Below are 19,708 nucleotides of genomic sequence, written 5' to 3'. Positions count from 1 at the left end.
GGGGAGGTTCAGTTGAATCCTGTTAAGTAGTCTGCGAGAGGCGGACCATGAATCAGATAGGAGTTTGATGAGAGGGGTGGCTCAGTTTCTGTAGATTATATGATGTATGATGCAGGATGTTTTGAATTTTATTCGGGATGAGATGGGTAGCCAATGGAGTTGTTTGAGGTATGTTGAGATGGAGTCATATTTTTTCAGACCGAAAATGAGTCTTACTGCAGTGTTTTGAATAAGCTGCATTTTGTAGGTAAGGGTGATGTTGATTCCCAGCTAGGCGGAGTTGCAATAATCCAGTTGTGACATTATCATCCTCTGGACGATGAGGGCAAAATGATGCTGATGGAAGTATGGCCTGATGAGTATTGTTTCATGGTGAAGTGGGTTTTCTTACGAAGATGTTCCCAAACCTCTGCCGCACTGTCCCGCCCATTGCACATGCTCTGTTTGCATGTATGTATAGAGGCTGGCCATGTCAGCAGCTATGGGGCACTGCTGCTGGCTTTACAAGGTATAAGTGTTCTATCTGCCAGGAGGAGGTCTTCAGCTGGCGGGGTTTGCAGATCTCTGCCAGCTCCAGTATTTCTTTTGGTTTGAGGAGGAGAGCACAGGAGGGGGGGAGGCGGCGAGGAAGAGATGAATATTTGGACCCACCCTCTTTGAGCTCAGGCCCACCCTAAATCAGCCATCTGGCTACGCCATTGCCACGGAACTATACAGTTGGTGAGGTGAAAAGAAAATCCCTAGACTCCAGTGCTCCTCTGAAACTGATGTAATAGACAGACCACTTCAAAATAAAAAAAATTTTAACAGAAAGTCAAATTACATCAGACATTCAAAGAGAGGCACAGCAGAGCATAAGAGAAACTTCCAGACTTAAAAGCCACCTGAAAGGAGAAACCTGCAAAGGCATGACCAAGCATCCTCTGGGCCAAAACTCATGGAGAAAAGAGAAACAGAAGAGAAAAATAAACAAGACTTACAACTGATTTCTTGAAGACAGGATGACTGATTTTGCAGGTCATGGAGAAGCGGGAGAAGTTAACAGATACAGGCTTGGTGCACTCTACGCTGGGGAAGGGAGGCTAAAACAAAATGAAAATCCAGTCAGTACATAGCAAGACAGTGACAGCAAGAAGACATGTTTGGGGCTGGCCTGATGCTTCAGTAGCAGTGCTGTGCTCTGCCATGCAGAGATGTGGCTTTGATTCCTGGCTAAGGCTAGGAAAAGCTGCAGATTAAGCACTCCTCACAGCCCCTGGGAGAGGAGGTTGCAGTCATCATGTAACCCCACCCCTTCCTTTACTAACGCTCATATGAGCGTCGCAGCAGTTACCGCCGCTGCCGGTGCTAAAGCTCACTCTACGCATTAGTAAAGGAGGGGGGGCAGTGACATGGAGCTGATAGATTTAGAACATGAGTTGCCCTCACCTCTTTAACCTTTCCTTTCCCCCACCTGAAGGCTGAGAACTGTCACTGCAATGACCAGGTTAAGTCATTTAAGGGGGAGGGAAATCCCTAGATAGATGTGATTGAAGTCGCATGGCACTGGCTCTAAGTCTCAAATAACCTAATGTATGCCAAAGTAACAACTATCAAATACAAAAAAAATTTGGCCAAATTTATGGGGGGGGCCTAGACCCCTTGAACCCAACTCACAGTAGAGCCATTACGTCAATTGTCAACAAGGGATACAACTCAATTCGATAAAAAGAGACCTCAGTACTGGGGAACTGCAGTTAATTGAAAAGGCAGTTTACCCGAGAAAGTAACTCAGAAATGGCAATTAATGGATGGGAGGGTGTAGATGGGCTGGAGTCGGTTTTGACAGAGATTTCGGCAGTTGGAACCCAAGCACAGTACTGGGTAGAGCTTTGGATTCTTGCCCAGAAATAGCAAGAAGAAAAAATTAAAAAAATTTAAATTGAATCAAGTTGGGCAGACTGGATGGACCATTCGGGTCTTTATCTGCCGTCATCTACTTTGTTACATATGTTACTATGTTGTATTTTTGCCTGAATGAGTCCTCTCCATACATCACAATGTCTCTTTAATATATTTTTTTTTCAATATTATGTGAGTTCCCAAATCAAAAATACATCAAGTGCTATTCTGTTTGAGATGAGGTTCGTACGCTCACTAATCCCAGACTGTCTTTAGTAATTAAGTGCTCAAAAATAATCCCAAAATTATAAATAATAACATTTGTGTAACCAATCAAAATAAAATATATAGAATTCAAAAACTTATCTGAGTCCAAAAGGAATTACAGTTACTGTTTCGTTCCTCTTTCTCCCTCTCCCCTTCTTATCAGTACACTTACTTTTATGTGTTCAACCGCTGAAATAATTTTATAAATGGAAGGGCTGTGGATCTCTGGTTGAACTGCTGCCTCTGCACCCAGAGATTGTGATATCAAATCCCAGTGCTGCTCCTTGTGATCCTGGGCAAGTCACTTAGTCCTAGGGTTACCAGATTTTCCCTGAAGGAATATCCAGACCCATGGCCACGCCCCCAGTTCCACCTGCTTCCATCCTTGGTGGTCCAGTGGGAATTGTTATACTGTGAGCTGTTTTGAGAGGTCACAGCAGCCATTTTGAGAGTTAGCCGCAAGGGGCAGTAGCAAAGGGCCTGAGCTCCTGCCTCCAAGAACTCTCTTTGGTCCACCAGATAGAGGTAGGCCCAGAAGTGGTCTGCCTGAATGGCTGGAGGCCTTTATGATGTCTGCAGGCTAGGGGAAAGGGGAAGAAGGGAGCTTTGTTGGGGAGGGGGTGCAGGCAAGGGCTCAGAGGGGCTGAAATTGTTTAAATAAAATTATGCAGGTGCCAACCCAGCACCTGCATCACTCAGCAGCCTAATTTAGAACAGCATTTAAACTGTTCCAAATTAGGCTGCTTATCTATGTGGGTGCCAACACTGAATATTGCCAGCACCCACATATCCCTGGGCTCCTCCCTAACACGTCCCCCGTCCCATCCCCGACCTGCCCATTTTTTTATGTGAGTGGTCAGAGGCAATATTCAGCGGCATTGGCTAGTTTAGTGTCACTGAATATCAGGGGAAAAGCAGCCCTGGGAAATTTAAGTGGGCAGGAGACTCTTCTACCCATTTAAATCACATTGAATATCGGCCTCTATCTGTCTAGTGGGGCCGGCGCTTAACTTTGAATGAAGGACACTCCAGCTATGCATTCCAACCATGGTGTCCTAAAAAGAAGGGGAGGTCAATCAGATCAGACCAGCAGACACTGGAGACAACTGCACCTTCTCCTAGCGTTAACACTGGAGTGTGCTGGTGTAGGACACAGAGAGAACTCCCTGGTAAAAGATGAGCAATCAACATCTTCTGAAAAAGACCTTGTCTTCCCACTATAGCATTTCACCAAACTCAAATGCTGTCATCAGCATCTTTAAGCTTATCTCTCACCTCCACAATTTTTCTGAACTGCAAATTCGTAGGATACATCATAACTAGGGTCGTTAGGTAAGACTCGTCTCCATTGTTGGCAAGAGATAGATCCATAGTCACGTCCTTGGTAATCCCCACCACCAGCTCCTCCCTGAAAGCCAATATGAAGAATGCTAATAGTTAGTCATTGCCAGGATATATAAAGATCTTCATTTGCTCCACTCTTTCATTGGCTGCAAGGAAAATAGAGGACCACTTGCCGGCAGAGAAGGCCAGTCAAATAGACCCACACTCAGAGCACATAGACAACTAGCCTTGGACAAGAGATGAGAAAGCACAGGTTATTGGGAGCTGAAAAGAGCACGTTTAAACTAATAGGATTCTCTTTCAAGGATCCATTACTGTTGCAAACTCTAAAGTTCAAACTATCCTAAGATTTTCAGATCTACAGTAAGAGCAAATAAAGAACTGTCTTGTTAAGAAAATATTAATAAATCAATCCTACTCCAACTATCTACATAGTGACTGCACCAGTGTTTTATATCAGCTAATGATGTTCATTCATGTTTCTTCAGAGCCTTAGCACCCCCACTCCACCTCTCAATAAACTTTCACTGCAGGAAGCTTTATGGGGTAACTCCTCATCAACTCACTTTTTTAATGGATAAGTTTATCATTCATTACATCCGTTTAACTATTTTCAACTTTTATAAATATACTGTATATAGTGAAAACTAAAATTCTACTATATATTTATAAAAGTTGAAAATAGTCAAATGAATGATAAACTTAACCATTAAAAAAGTGAGCCGATGAGGAGTTACCCCATAAAACTTCTCGCAGTGAAAGTTTATTGAGCGGTGGAGTGGGGGGCGCTGAGACTCTGAAGAAACTTGAATGAACACCATTAGCTGATAGAAAACACTGGTGCAGTGTGATTAGCAAGTCTCCAAATATATTATAAATTTAGAAAATCCATCGATTGGTCGAACATTAAGATCGTTAAGAAAATAAACATACAGGACCCATCAAGATAGCCAAGCTATACAAGATATGGCTGTCATGATCACTCTTTTTTCTCCAGGCATGCACCTCTGGCAGGGTCTGAGGAACACATAATAGGCAGCATGTTTGTCACTTCTAACCATTCCCCCCCAACACTGTAACCACACTACGCTACTGTGATGCTCTCCACAGCAGGCGTTGCATTGTCTGGTGTTGCCCTGGTGACTGCTGCACTGAGCACTTTGATCGACACCTCCAAGTTGCCTGCGTTGCAGCTGAAACACCTGTGCAGATCCCCACTGAGCCCCCGCAAGTCACCTCCCATATGTTCCACTTTGATGGAAGGGGTGCCTGGGGCAAATCGCCCCTCCCCCCTTACTACGTCACTGAGTACAGGAAATCCCCCCTCAACTAAATTAATCTACTACTGCTAACTTATCATTTCTTTAGCGCTGCTAGACGTAAGCAGCGCTGTACATTAAACATATAAGAGGCAATCCCTGCTCAACGGAGCTTACAATGTAATTAAAACAGACAAGCAGGACAAATCCGGGGAAGAAGAGTACAAATGGAACAAGGATTCAGAGACCAAAGCCAGAGTGGACTAGAATCTGCAAAGGGTCAGAATCTTACTCTGATAACTGCGTGGTCAACTTCAAGTCAGCTGCACATACTGTCTTGTGGTTACAGTCTCTCTCATAGGGCAGCTGAAACGATAAGAAATAGAAAGCTGGTGGGCTTTAACATCATGCATTTGTTATAGAGAATGACGCAGGGAAAAAATTTGTCCCTGTCCCCGCAAGCTTGAGTCCCATACTGTTTTTTGTTGTATTGAATAGTGTGATGTCAGCCCTAAGTAGGGTTACCAGACGTCCGGGAAAACCTGGACATGTCCTCGTTTTAGAGGACTGTCTGGGTGCCCAGAATGAACTTCCCATAACCCAATAGTTTGTCCGAATTTTGGAAAGCCCCGACCTCCCGGCCGCGTCTAGAGGGCCTCTGAGCATGCGCGGATGACATCACACACATCCGCGGGTAACAGTCACAGTATCCTTCTCTAATTTGTTTTTTTTCCCTCTGAGACAGTGTGACCAAAACTCTGTGCAGGTTTAAATCACTACTTCCAAATCACTACAGGAAATATGCCAAAAATCATTCCAGTTGCTACTGTATCTGGAAATGCCACTCTACGATGGTCAGTTAGGGATTTTGTTCACTGATGCATATGTGCACAGATGGATGAGCCCCCCTCCCCTCCCCCCCCCATCTGAATACCAAGCTTCCTGGGACCCAGCCATGCCCTGCTGGGACCAGACTTGCTGTTCTGGTCAAATATGGGAACCAGAAGGCAGGAGAGAAAGAGCTGAACAATGATTTACAGATGTGATTAAGACTGTGGAAACCTAAAGTCACCCATATTCTCTTCCTACAGCACAGAAACCTATAGAGCGCTCCCCCCTCCTGCCATTTCCCCCCCCCCCCCCCCCCCCATATCCAGGCTCACTTGAAGATTTGATCTAGTCCTGGTTAGAACTTGATCCAGTCACCTCTTCCCTCGTGGATTCCGTCATTATTTGTATGAGCAAAACATTTTGACAGACATCCACAATCTCCCTGCCTCTTTCTGATTCTGCAGATGGGACATTCCAAATCCATATGAGGCAAGCCAAAATCTCCCAGCAACAGCCCTTCCCCTTATGGATATCTTTGGTCAGATCCTTGTCCAGCTTCTCCATTTGTGCTGGGGGGTCTGTACTAGATTACACCCATGTAGATAAAGGTTCTATCTTCTCTTTCTGAGATGATCTATATAGCTTTCTTTTAGGCTACAAGCATTTGTGCTCATTGCTTTCCGTGTGTTATTAAGTGAGTTTAGTCATTTATGTATATTAAAATTACTCTCTCCATTGCCATGTGACATCCACCCTCTAGTTTAAAATGTCTAGAAACATACTGTCTGAATTTCTCTTCAAGGATCCTTTTTCTTGTCACAGAAAGATGTAGCACATCATTACAGTATAGCCTGCAATTTTTCCATGTATTCCTCTGATGCATCAATGCATCAGAGGGAAAGGCCCTGCCGGGGTTGGCCATGAGCAACCTGTTTTGAGGGTGCATCCTGCTGACCTGCTGCGTTTCAGGGAAGGGAGGGAGAGAGTGAGTGAGGGGGTTCACAGCTCAGGACCGCCGCCTGCTTCTGCCACTTTGGGCTTGAGGGAAGGAGAGAGGGAGGGGCAGGAGGGAAAGGGGGATTGAGATCTATGTTCTAACACGCACTCTCAATCAGCCAGGAAAACAGTTATCCAACAATCCACTTGGGTGCCGGATAACTGAGATTCTACTATATTAGAATACTTGCTCTCTTCTCATAGAAACATGATGGCAGATAAAGGCCAAATGGCCCATCCAGTCTGCCCATCCACACCATCCACTATCTCTTCCTCTTCCTAAGAGATCCCATGTGCCTGTCCTACATTTTCTTGAATTCAGACAGTCTTTATCTCTACCACCTCTAATGGGAGCCTGTTCCATACAGCTATCACCCTTTCTGTATGAAAAATATTTCCTTAGATTACTCCTGAGCCTATCACCTCTTAACTTCATCCTATACCCTCTCATTCCAGAGCTTCCTTTCAAATGTAGGAGACTGGCCTCATGCACATTTATACCACATAGGTATTTAAAAGCTCTATCATATCTCCCTTCTCCTGCCTTTCCTCCAAAGTATACAGATTGAGATCTTTAAGTCTCTCCCCATACACCTTATGACAAAGACCACCAACCATTTTAGCAGCTTTCCTCTGAACCGACTCCATCCTTTTTATATCTTTTTGAAGGTACAGTTTCCAGAATTATGCACAATATTCTAAATGAGGTCTCACATAAGTCTTATACTGGGGCATCAATACCTCCTTTTTCCTACTGGCCATACCTCTCCCTATGCACTCTAGCATCCTTCTAGCTTTCACTGTCACCTTTTCAACCTGTTTGGCTACCTTAAGATCATCACATACAGTCACACCCAAGTCCTGCTCCTCTTAAACTCCCCCTAAACTGTACCATTCCTAAGGGTTTTTGCATATCTTACCATTAAATTTTAGCTTCCAAATTTCATACCTTTTCTCAAGCTTCACTAGGTCCTTCCTCATGTTATTCACAACATCAGGAGTGTCTACTCTATTGCAGATTTTGGTATCATCTGCAGAGGCAAATCTTACCTGACAGTCCTTCAGCAATACTGCTTACAAAAATTCATGTGTTTTCAGTCTTTTTGATTTCACATAGTGCATGAACATGGAGAAGCTGCTCTGTGAAAATTGGTAGCTGGGGGGAAGGGGGCGACTAGCAGTAGGGCAAATACACTCAGACTTAGACAGAGACAGCTGAAGTCATAGATCTCTTAAATCAATGTTCAGCTGTCAGAGCAGAGCACATTGAGATCTTTGTTTCCAAAGGCTCTTCTGTGAAAAAGCAGGTACTTATGGTTTTTGTTCTTATTTTATGCTTCCAGAACATTCTGTATTTGCCTTTAAGAGAGTACTAGGTGGAAACTGCGGGATAAAAACAGAATCCGCCTTGTTATACTTGGCAGTCTATTACACCTAGACTTTTCCAGTATTACGCCATCATCTTTCGTAAAGAGAGTCTGATTTCCATAAGTGGCTATATTTGTCATCTCTGTATTACATAATAGTACCCATTCTGTAGCTGCGCTGATGTCAGCAGAAAAAAAGCAAAATTTCAAACTCTGACTGTCCCAGGGAGCTGTCAGCAGGAAAAGGAGAGACAGCTCTGTCTCCACCTCCCATGCACAGACACACAGGCTCATTCACCCCCTGGTGTCACTTTTACCTCAAAGGATGCTCGAGTAGGACCGTTCTTATCCAGAAGGGGAACAGGAAGATCCCGCATCTCATCCGAGTTCTCCAGGGAGTAGCTGACATCGATCGTGATGTTGGTGTAACAGTCTGGTTGACAGGGCTGCGGCAGCACAGGGGTAAAAAGAGAACAATGTCACATTTAAGCCTCTTTCTGAATCCCTGCCTTGTTCTCTTTCTGCTCAACTATCCTAGTACCACTCGGAACAGCAAAACCACTACCTGAAGCATTAATACCTACACTGTAGAATGGATATTCTTAAATATTTTAGCAGTGGGCCACTCTAAATATGCCATGGTCATTGCTGCTTACATGGAACCCCTGACCCTGCAAGGGCACTGCTATACCTTTAATGTGGGGAAAAAGCCCCAAGATGGTCCTTCTGCAGAAATACTCACATCTGAACTGCTATATAACATAACATAAGAATTTATTTCTAAACCGCAATTGCCTTAAAGGTCAATGCAGTTAACTAGAAAATATAATTCAAAATGATGGATACGTTAATATTAAGAACCAAGAAACTTAGAGAACAAGAAAGTCTTGAGTTGTTTCCTATAGTGAAGATAAGAAACAGATGAGGATAAGAGCCGCTTAAAATCTTTATCCCACAATGCAATCTGAAACGAAAGAGTTCTAGCATGATATCTTTTTTACCTAGAGCCCTTGAATGGTGGAGAAATGAAGCAAGCTTTGGTAATACACTCTGTATTCTCCAATGTCATGGAAATGTCCAGCTCTCTTCTTATGTAATCCGCTTTGAACCGCAAGGTACAAGCGGAATAAAAATCACTAATGTAATGTAATACGTGAATAATGCGTAGAGGCATAACAAAACATGTCGTGTAAGAAGGAACCTGACCCATCAGTACTTTATTATAAAGACATCCCAATTTAAAAAGAACTCATGCCTCCACAAGCAACCAGAGCCGTTCACAATAACAATGCGTGATGTGATCATATATTTGCAGGAAAGTGTGGCACCACAGCACCTTGAGGTTGTGAGTTCAAACCCCGTGCTGCTCCCTGTGACCCTGGGCAAGATACTTAATCCCCTCATGGCCCCAGGTACATTAGACAGATTGTGAGCCCACCGAGACAGACAGGGAAAAATGCTTGAAGTACCTGTATGTAAACCACTGTGAGTGGGTACACCGACGTTTGAGCGCAGGACATAAGCATTTCGACAAAGTCGCGCTGACAGTTGCACGCAGGGAGGAATGCACGCCGTCACCTAAAGCAGTTATTACTGTTCTCATTAGCGCTGTGAAAGGGGGTTTGAGGGGAACCCCCCAGTACACTAAGAAATACTCGCGCTCACGTTGAGTGGGGGTGTGGGGGTGTGTGGGAGGTTCCCCCCCACACCACCCATCAGAGCAGAAGAGCCGGTGTTCAGGAGACGAGTGGGACTTTTCGGTATATTGGAGGGTTTCCTCCTATGCCCCCCCTCAACATGAATGCAAGTATTTGTCAGTGTCCTTCATAGTGCTAACGGGAATGATAATAACGGCTTCAGGCGGCAGCGCGCATTCATTCCTACGCACAATTGTCGGCGCGCTTTTGATGGGTCACCCTTTCAGTGTGGTCGTAAAACTACAAAAAGGTGTTATACAAGTCCCTGTCCCTGTAAGTACATCTATGTACAATGATGTACAGAGAAAATTACACACCCAAAACAGATTCCTAGTTTAGACAATTGTTCCCTCATACTTTGCAGGATGGCCAACATATAATTTCAGACATGTAAGTTGGTAGTTTAAAGTTATGCAAGCATTTTCAGCATTTATACTTGAACATAAAGTTCCACTACTGCATAACTTTAAACAAGTTTCCAAGTTTATTAAAAATTTGTTATATCACCAAATCAGACTTCAAGGTGGTGCACATCCAAAAGGTAAAAACATACAATTATAAATACAGAACATTAGTTTCAGTTGTCAAACGAAGGACCAACAGGACGATTGGACTAACAGGAATATGAGGGAAATGATAAAACTACATTACTTAAAGTAAAAGCATAAGAAAGGGAAAGAAACCATAAGGTTAGGGATCTAATGCCAAGTAAATAGATAAAAATCAGATAAATCGCATAACCTTAGCCGGACGGTTATACATTAAAAGCGTCCTTACCAAGTTATCCAAGTTTATTTATAGTTTGATATACTGACCATCAACGTGTATCAGGTCTGTTTACAATGCTAAAAATTTAAGTAATAAAATGTAAAATTAAAATAGGGCGGAATGTGACAGGACTATGACAGAGACATTGACAAAATAGATACGAGAGGTGATGGAGGAGGGGAAGATTTGAAATTACATAAAAAAATAAAATTAAAGGGAGGTAAGAGGGGAAGGGAAAAAACAGAAAGGGAAGTCACTTCTTAAAAGTGGTTCTCATGGTTTGTAGGATGTGTTTGTGGAAAGAATCTTATCTGGTATTTTGATAAGCAACTTGAAATAGAAAGGTTTTAAGTTTGATTCTGAATTTGTAAAGAGAGTTTTCATGGTGGAGATGTGATGGCATAGCATTCCAGAGGGCAGGGGCTGTGGCGGAGAAGATGGTGTTTCTGGTGTAGAAGAGTTCTTTAATCAGGGGGGGAGGGGGGTGAACAGTCAATAAGTTCTGATCGGCGGATCTGAAGGCCCTGGATGAAGTATAGGGAATAAGATGTTTGTCTTGAAAAGGTGGGAGTGGGTGAGTTTAATTTTGAAGATGAGCAGAAGTATTTTATATGTTGTTCAATGGGAGACTAGTAACCAGGTAGGTTTTTAATTTGGACTTGAAGTAAGTTAAAGAGGTTTCTTCTCGTAAATGATTTGGTGTAGAGTTCCAGAGGGATGGCGTAGTAACCAAAAAGATGGTCGAGCACATCGTGTTGATATGTCTCAGAGATGGAACGGCCAGTAAATTTTGAGATGTGGAGCGGAGGGACCTTTGAAGGGCGAATGGAATAAGAAATCTGTTAATGAAATCAGAAAGATTGGTGGTATGGGTTTTAAATGTTGGTAAAAGAATTTTATAGGCCAAACAGATGTTATACATTTACCCCCCATTCTATAAAATTAGCACCTAAATATAACACCACTGGCGTGCTATTATAGAATACCAGCAATTGCACACATGAGTGTAACTCACAAGGAATTGCAATGTGAGGTGGTATTCTGTAATTTAAAAGTGCACATCGCTTAGTGCAAACAGGGTCAGTGCTAGAGGTGATGGGGCTCAGGGCGGATATTAGGAGGGGACCCCAAAGCCTATTTGCAGGCTGTCCCTCTTTCAACTTCAGACAGGTTTGGGGCCAGGTTTGCTCAGCCCTAAAGCAGGCCCTGAGTACAAGTCAAAAAGAGGAGTTTGCTCAGTTACCCTTTGGAGGGTAATTTTATAAAGTTGCGTGTAGGTAATATGTTCTGTGCCTACGTTATGCCTATTTTATACGGTCCAGCATAATGTTCTTCTAACTTTTTACAACTATGGACAAGCGGAAATAAATGAATTATTTTGTGGACCAGCAAACTACTAAGACTGAAATAAAAAACCCCGTCTCCGCCCCATCCCCATGAACTCAGTCTCCATCTCCATCCCCGTGAACTCGGTCCTCGCTTCCATCCCTTGTACAGGGAGTGGGGAAAGAGAGAGAGAGATCCATGGTGCATCTCTCCCACTCCCTCTACTGCCATATCCAACATTTTTCCCTCTCTCATCCCCTGGATCATGTGCAGCATTTTTTCACTATTGCCCACCAACCCCATGCCCAACATTTCTCCTTCTATCACCCCTCTCTCGCACCATGCCACACCTCTCCCTCCCTCACTATGTCCAACATTCCTCCCCCTTGCATCCCCTTCAATCTGTCCCTCTGCCACCACCATATCCAACATTTCTCCCTCTCATCCTTCTCTTCCCCATGTATCTCTTCCTCACTCTTCTCTCTCTATGCCCAACAATTTTCCTCTTTCTTTCTTTCCCCATGTGCACCATCTTTCCTTCTCACTTACACACTCATCCCCCACAATTCTCCCTTTCTATCCCCTCCTTTGCGTTCCAAGTTCATGCCTCCTCCCTTCCTTCTGTGTCCTGAGTTTGTTTCCCCCCTCCCTGCCTTCCAACGTTTGTCCCAAATTCATGCCCCTCCCATGTCCCATAAGAACATAAGAATTGCCGCTGCTGGGTCAGACCAGTGGTCCGTCGTGCCCAGCAGTCCGCTCTCGCGGCGGCCCTTAGATCAAAGACCAGTGCCCTGAGTCTAGCCTTACCTACGTACGTTCCAGTTCAGCAGGAACTTGTCTAACTTCGTCCTGAATCCCTGAAGGGTGTTTTCCTCTATAACAGCTTCCGGAAGAGCATTCCAGTTTTCCACCACTCTCTGGGTAAAGAAGAACTTCCTTACGTTTGTACGGAATCTATCCCCTTTTAACTTTAGAGAGTGCCCTCTCGTTCTCCCTACCTTGGAGAGGGTGAACAACCTGTCTTTATCTACCAAGTCTATTCCCTTCATTATCTTGAATGTTTCAATCATGTCCCCTCTCAGTCTCCTCTTTTCAAGGGAGATGAGGCCCAGTTTCTCTAATCTCTCACTGTACTGCAACTCCAGTCTCTTAACCATTTTAGTCACTCTTCTCTGGACCCTTTCGAGTAGTACTGTGTCCTTCTTCAAGTACGGTGACGCATATTCCAGGTAGGGGCATACCATGGCCCAGAACAGTGGCATGATAACCTTCTCCGATCTGTTCGTGATCCCCTTCTTAATCATTCCTAGCAGCCTGTTTGCCCTTTTCGCCGCCGCCGCATATTACGCAGACAGCTTCATCGACTTGTTGACCAGTACTCCCAAGTCTCTTTCCTGGGGGGTAGCTCCGAGTACTGCTCCTCCCCCTCCCTTTCTCCCTTACTTGTTCAGGCCGTCCAACCTCTGCTGAAGCCGGATCAGTGTCCCCTGCAAGCGCGTGTCCTTCTTCCTTCCGGCTTGGCTGCTCCTTATCTTCAGCGCCAGCTGCACTTGTTTGCCAGGACAGTGCGCAGCGGCTCTTGCACGCTGCATGCTGCTGACCCGTTCCTGGTTCCAGGTCAGCCACGTGCAAGAGCCACTGTGCTCTTTCCCAGCAAACAAGTGCAGCTGGCACTGAAGATAAGGAGCAGCCTAGCCAGAAGGAAGACGGACAGGCGCTTGCAGGGGACACTAATTCTTCACGGACCAGCTGGAAATTTTTGCGGACTGACACCGGTCCATAGACCGGTGGTTGAAGAACACTGGTCTAGCACACCCCTACTTAACTTTATGCAATGCCAGCATAGCACTATGGGATGCAAGTACGTAGAGATACTAGCAGTCCCACCAGCTCGAGGGCTGCTGTAGATTTTAGTGCATACTTCTACCAAGGAGGCAAGCAGATTAATAAAATTGTGTAATCTACATTCCCTTTATTCTCTGCCCCTGTGCACACCTATAGTGAAAACACAAACCATGAAACTTACATACATGCTTTCACAGTAGTCGGTAATAATAACTATTCTTTTATACCACCATAACCAAAAGTTCTAGGCAGTTTGCACTAAAAAGAGCTGGACAATCAGTGAAATACAATAATATAGTAAAAAATACAAATATTTGTAAAATAGAATTTCAAAAATAAAACTCACTAAGTAATAAACTTATCGAACAAAGTGGTCTTAATTAATTTCCGAAAACTGCAATAGGATAACATAGCTTGCTGAATACATTTACCTAATCAAGATTGTTGCCTTCCAGCTTCAAATGCTAGGGTCCTATCTAAGAAGGTCTTATATCTACACCCATTAATTTTTGGATAAGCAAATAAGTAGAAGTTTCTAGTTTCTCTTGATGGTCTTTGCAACACAAATTGAGGAAAAAGGTAAGCTGGAGATAATCCTAATATCAGCTTAAAGCATATTCAGAAAAATTTGAATAATACTCACAATGAAGTAAACGATAATATGGACTGATATGGTCTTTCTTTTCTAAACCAAAAATCAATCTATATGGCTGAACTCCAAGATTCAAATTGGCGGAGAAAGGCTTGCCTGGAAGCATTGGATGATAGCAGGAATATGTTTATTAGATGATGTCATCTCTAATGGTAAAATGCTTGAATTGTCACAGTTGCAACATAAATATGGCCTTAATAAATCAGAAAGTTTTAGATGGTTGCAACTGAAGCATGCCATTCAGGTGGGGTTCCCTGAATGGAAAAACCTTAGTAATCAATTTAGTATGGAGTTCTTATGCTTTAAGGTGGACTTCTTGGGTCACCAGGCCGCCCCGTGGTATAAATTGCTGACTGGACTTATTAAAAAGAAACAAAACACTGGTCTGAGAGACATTTGGAGCATTGAGATTAAGCATCAGATTACTGCATCTCAATGGCCACGAATTTGGTCTTGGAGAATGAGATGTACAGTGTCGGCATCTATGAGACAAACTTGGTTTTTTCTGTTGCATAGAGCATTGTGGACCCCTGTTCGTTTACAAAAATTGGATAGCTCTAAGTCTAATAAATGTTGGCACTGTCATCTCGAAGCAGGGACTTTAGATCACTTATTATTCTATTGTCCACTTAGTATGAATTTTTGGAAATCAATTTGGGACCAAATTAATTGTTTAATAAACAACCCAGTGGCATTATCATATGATACTGTGCTGTTTGGTATGGAAATGAGAGCAAAAAGTCAGATTTCTACAAATAATAACAAATTATTCCTTATAATGACTGGGGTTGCTATTCAACAAATTACGTATAATTGGAAAAATTGGAGTAGATTAAATTATAATTTCTGGTGGAATTCCTTATGTCAGGTTTATAAAATGAAGAGATTTATAGCAATACAGAGTGGTTCTTTCAGGAAATTTCAGGATGTGTGGGAGCCATTTACAAAGTATTGTATCGATTAGATGGCATTTTATTTATTTATTTTCCCCTTAAATTTACAAGTTCGATTGTGAGGGGGGAGGGAAGGGTAAATTTATGTTACATATTATATAAGGTATTGATTATATGATAATAAAGGGTGGGAGTTAAGAACATATCATTTGTACCATTGATGATTATTAAGTGATATAATTATTGTTAATTTGTTTGAATATATTGTTACACTTATTGTAAATTTGAAAATGAATAAAGAATTGGAAAAAAAAAAAAAATAAGTCGAACTGCTGTATTCTGGATTATTCTTAATTTCCTTAGAATTTTTTTGGGTGCTCCTAAATACATAATGTTACAATAGTCTAAAATAGATAAAACTAATGCCTGCATCAATACTCTGAACGATAAAGGATCAAAATATTTTTTTATGGTTCTTAATTTCCACAATGCAAAAAAGAATTTTTGTACCACTAAATTTGTGTGTTCTGCTAGTGTTAAATGTTGGTCTATGTGACTCCCAGAATTTTGATAGATTTAATAATCGGGTAGTCATGACCATTAAGATGAAGCAGTGAGTTTGTTATTTTGTCGTTGGGACTAGCCAAGAAAAGTTTGGTCTTTTCTGTATTGAGTTTCAGTTTGAAATTAATTGTTCACTGTTCTTTCTTTTTTTTTTTTTTTTTAAATATCTTTATTCGTTTTTACATTATGCAAACAAGTGTACAATAATTCAAGTCATACTATACATTCTTCACTTGAAACTCTACATTCATTTTATACCATAAACTATCTCCCCTCCCTCCCTTTCCATATATTACCCCTCATAATGTCATAAAACCCACCCATCCCTCCTCCCCCCTACATATATTTAATGGGGATAAATATAATTATTTATTTATTATAATACTCAATTAATGGTCTCCACACCTCTTTAAATTTCTTATAATAACCTCTCTTGATTGCCAATGTTTTTTCCATTTCATACACCTGACAAACCGAACTCCACCAGAAACAATAATTCAATCCTCTATAGTCTTTCCAGTTATGTGTTATATGTTGGATGGCAACTCCTGTTAAAATCATTAACAGTTTGTTATTATTTGATGAAATTTGACTTTTGGCCCTCATAGACATTCCAAACAAAACTGTGTCATATGATAGGGCCACAGGATTCTCTAACATACAATTTATTTGACCCCAGATCAATTTCCAAAAATTATTAATAAAAGGACAATAAAATAATAAATGATCTAGAGTTCCAGCCTCAAGATGACAATGCCAACATCTATTAGACTTAGAGCAATCCAATTTTTGTAAGCGAACAGGGGTCCAGAGTGCTCTATGCAACAGGAAAAACCATGTTTGCCTCATAGACGCAGACATTGTACATCTTATCCTCCAAGACCAAATACGTGGCCATTGAGATGCATTAATTTGATGCTTAATCTCAATGCTCCAAATATCTCTAAGTACAGTCCTTGGTTTTTTATTTAAATATCCAGATAATGTTTTATACCACTGTGCGGCCTGGTGACCCATAAAATCTGCCTGGAAGCATAAGAATTCTAGAGTAAAATGAGTATTTAAAGACTTCCATTCAGGGAACCCTGCCTGAATAGCCTGCTTCAATTGCAACCACTTATAACTTTGTTTTTTATTAAGTCCAAATTTATGTTGCAATTGTGAAAACTCCAGCAGCTTACCATCATTAATAACATCATCTAAAGTACGTATTCCTGCTTCAATCCAATCCTTCCAGACAATCATAAAACCGCCTATTTGTATCTTGGAGTTCAGCCATATATTTTGACAAGTAGATTTTTGAATAGTAATAGGAGTTAAGTTGTTTACATACTTTAATGTTGTCCATGTGTCCATTAATATCCTATTGGTTTTCCTTATTCTAGGCATTTTAATGCTAAGCAGATGACGAAGCCTGATAGGAGACATGAGCTGCCACTCCAACCATAACCAATCTGGAAGCTTCTCCATGAGTTCTGGGAGGACCCAATACATACCTTGGCGCAATATATAGGATTGATGAAACCTATAAAAATTTGGAAAATTTACCCCTCCCTCCTCAATTGGTTTTTGTAAAGTCACTAGAGCAATTCTTACAGCTTTACCCAGCCAAATAAATTTACTAAGAATATTATTTAACTTTTTGTAAAAAGACCCCTGAAAAAAAACTGGTATCATTCCCATTTGATAACAAACCACAGGCAATATCATCATTTTGACAGTTTGAACTCTTCCCCACCAAGATAATTGTAAAGGATTCCATTGCTCACATAACTCTGTTACTTTTTGCAATAAACTTTTTTCATTCATTATAATTGTCTCATCAAGCGTGTTTTTTATCCATATACCTAAGTATTTTATTCCTTCTTCTTTCCAAATAAAAGGTAATGAGTCAAATAATCCTTTTGTGCAATGCACATTTAAAGGAAGAACTTCTGATTTAGTCCAATTTATTTTATATCCTGAAAACTTTCCAAATCTTTCAATCAAAACCAATAAATTTGGAATGGTTGTTTCCGGATTCCTCAAATGAAGTAATATATCATCCGCATATGCAGAAACTTTATATTCTTTATCTTTATGCGGTATACCCTGTATCTCCTCCTCTTGTTGAATAGCTAATAATAAGGGTTCAAGCACTATATCAAAAAGTAAAGGAGACAAAGGACATCCCTGTCTAACTCCCCTTTGCAATTTAAAACAATCAGAAAAATTATTATTGATATATAATCTAGCAACAGGAGAGCTATACAGAGTTTTAATCATTTGTATAAATCCCGAACCAATACCAAACCACTCCATGGCCTGATACATAAATGTCCATTCCACACGATCAAAAGCTTTCTCTGCATCTAGAGACACAGAAAAAGCCGGATCTCCAATTTCTTTTGTTAAATATAACATTTGCAATGCCAATCTGGTGTTATTAGAAGAGTGTCTCTGAGCAACAAACCCTGTTTGATGCATACCAACTATGTGAGGAAGAGCTTTTGCCAAACGTGTAGCCAAAAGTTTGGCTAATAATTTACCATCTACATTTATCAATGAAATAGGCCTGTAATTTGAAACCAACATGGGATCTTTTTTTGGCTTCGGCAAAACAATAGTTAATGATTCTGCCATAGTGCCTGATATACAACCTTTCTTTAGTTGATTCTGATATAAATTTAATAAATGAGGTAAAAGAGTATTTTGAAATGCTTTATAAAACTCTACCGTAAAACCATCACCACCTGGAGCGGTCCCTACTCTAAGAGATTTCAATGCTGTTTGTAATTCTTGTAAAGATATTGGATTTTCCAAACTTCTCTTTATATGATCAGGAATCTTCGGACCTTCAATATTATTTAAAAACACTATACCATCTTTTTCTTTATTTAAATAAGACTCAGAAGAATACAGGTTTTTATAATAATTTAAAAACTGTTTTAAAATAGGACCAATCTGAAAATGAGTTTCACCTTTTTCATCTTTTATTGCATTCAATTTCATCTTTCTTTTTTTCACTTTAAGATAATTAGCCAATAATCTTCCTGCCTTATTTGAACTACCATAATACAAAGCTTGCTGACACATAATATTTTTTTTAGCCAAATTAGAAGAAATCTCATTATATTTATATTTTGCTTTTAATAAAGTTTGCAACGTAGAATTCTCCCACTTATTAATCAATTTTAATTCTAAATCTTTTATTTCGTGTTCCAGTTCCGTAAATTGCTTATTTAATTGTTTTTTAGAATAAGCTGAAAATGATATAATTTGCCCTCTCATCGTTGCTTTAAAAGCATCCCATATTATTTCTGTAGATATTTCCTCTGTAATATTATTTTGAAAATATTCATCCATTTTTAATTGAAATTCTTCACAAAATTTTGGATATGCAAGCAATGCATTATTAAATCTCCATACAGGCCTACCATTATCCGGGTCATTAAAATTTAAAGAAATCCACACTCCTCCATGATCTGATAAAATTATTGGTTCTATAGAGGCTTGTGTAACATCTTGTATTAGCCCATCAGAAACAAGAATATAATCAATTCTAGAAAAAGATTTATGAACATGTGAATAAAACGAAAAATCTCGATCATTAAAATGAAGAATTCTCCATATATCTTTTAAATTGCAAGAATTTATAAAATTATCCAACCCTAAAGATTTTAAAATTTTACTAGGTTTTTTATCCAATAAAGGGTCCACAACAGCATTAAAATCTCCTGCTACTATCAAATTATTAGCAGCTAGTGGTAAAATTATTGGTTGTAGAGTTTTAAAATATTCAATTTGATTCGAATTAGGTACGTACACATTAAATAGCGCCATAGTATTATTGCCCATACTCATGTTCACATGCACCCATCTTCCTAATTTATCTGCTTTCACCATATTAAATCCTGCTGAACATTTTTTATTTATTAAAATTGCTACCCCAGCTTTTTTCCCCACCGCCGGTGCAAAAAAGCAATCTCTCACCCAATTACCAATTAGCTTTTTTGATTCATCTCCATTAAGGTGAATC

At 40.7% G+C, this 19,708-nt stretch overlaps 1 protein-coding gene across 3 annotated transcripts in view; it reads right to left on the bottom strand.

Annotated features, from left to right (window-relative positions):
• The window catches only part of ITGAE (integrin subunit alpha E), a 136,244-nt gene that overhangs the window by 24,968 nt on the left and 91,568 nt on the right, over positions 1-19,708 (bottom strand). For all 3 annotated transcript variants that reach the window (XM_033921420.1, XM_033921422.1, XM_033921421.1), the window contains 4 exons: positions 8,263-8,391; positions 5,044-5,117; positions 3,424-3,556; positions 981-1,082 (listed from right to left, as the gene is read on the bottom strand). In XM_033921420.1, coding sequence (XP_033777311.1) covers positions 981-1,082; positions 3,424-3,556; positions 5,044-5,117; positions 8,263-8,391 — 438 coding nt within the window. The remainder of the gene's footprint in view (positions 1-980; positions 1,083-3,423; positions 3,557-5,043; positions 5,118-8,262; positions 8,392-19,708) is intronic.

This window comes from Geotrypetes seraphini, chromosome 15 (assembly GCF_902459505.1).
Source record: "Geotrypetes seraphini chromosome 15, aGeoSer1.1, whole genome shotgun sequence".
NCBI lineage: Eukaryota > Metazoa > Chordata > Amphibia > Gymnophiona > Dermophiidae > Geotrypetes > Geotrypetes seraphini.
This window is presented reverse-complemented; position numbering and strand designations above follow the sequence as displayed.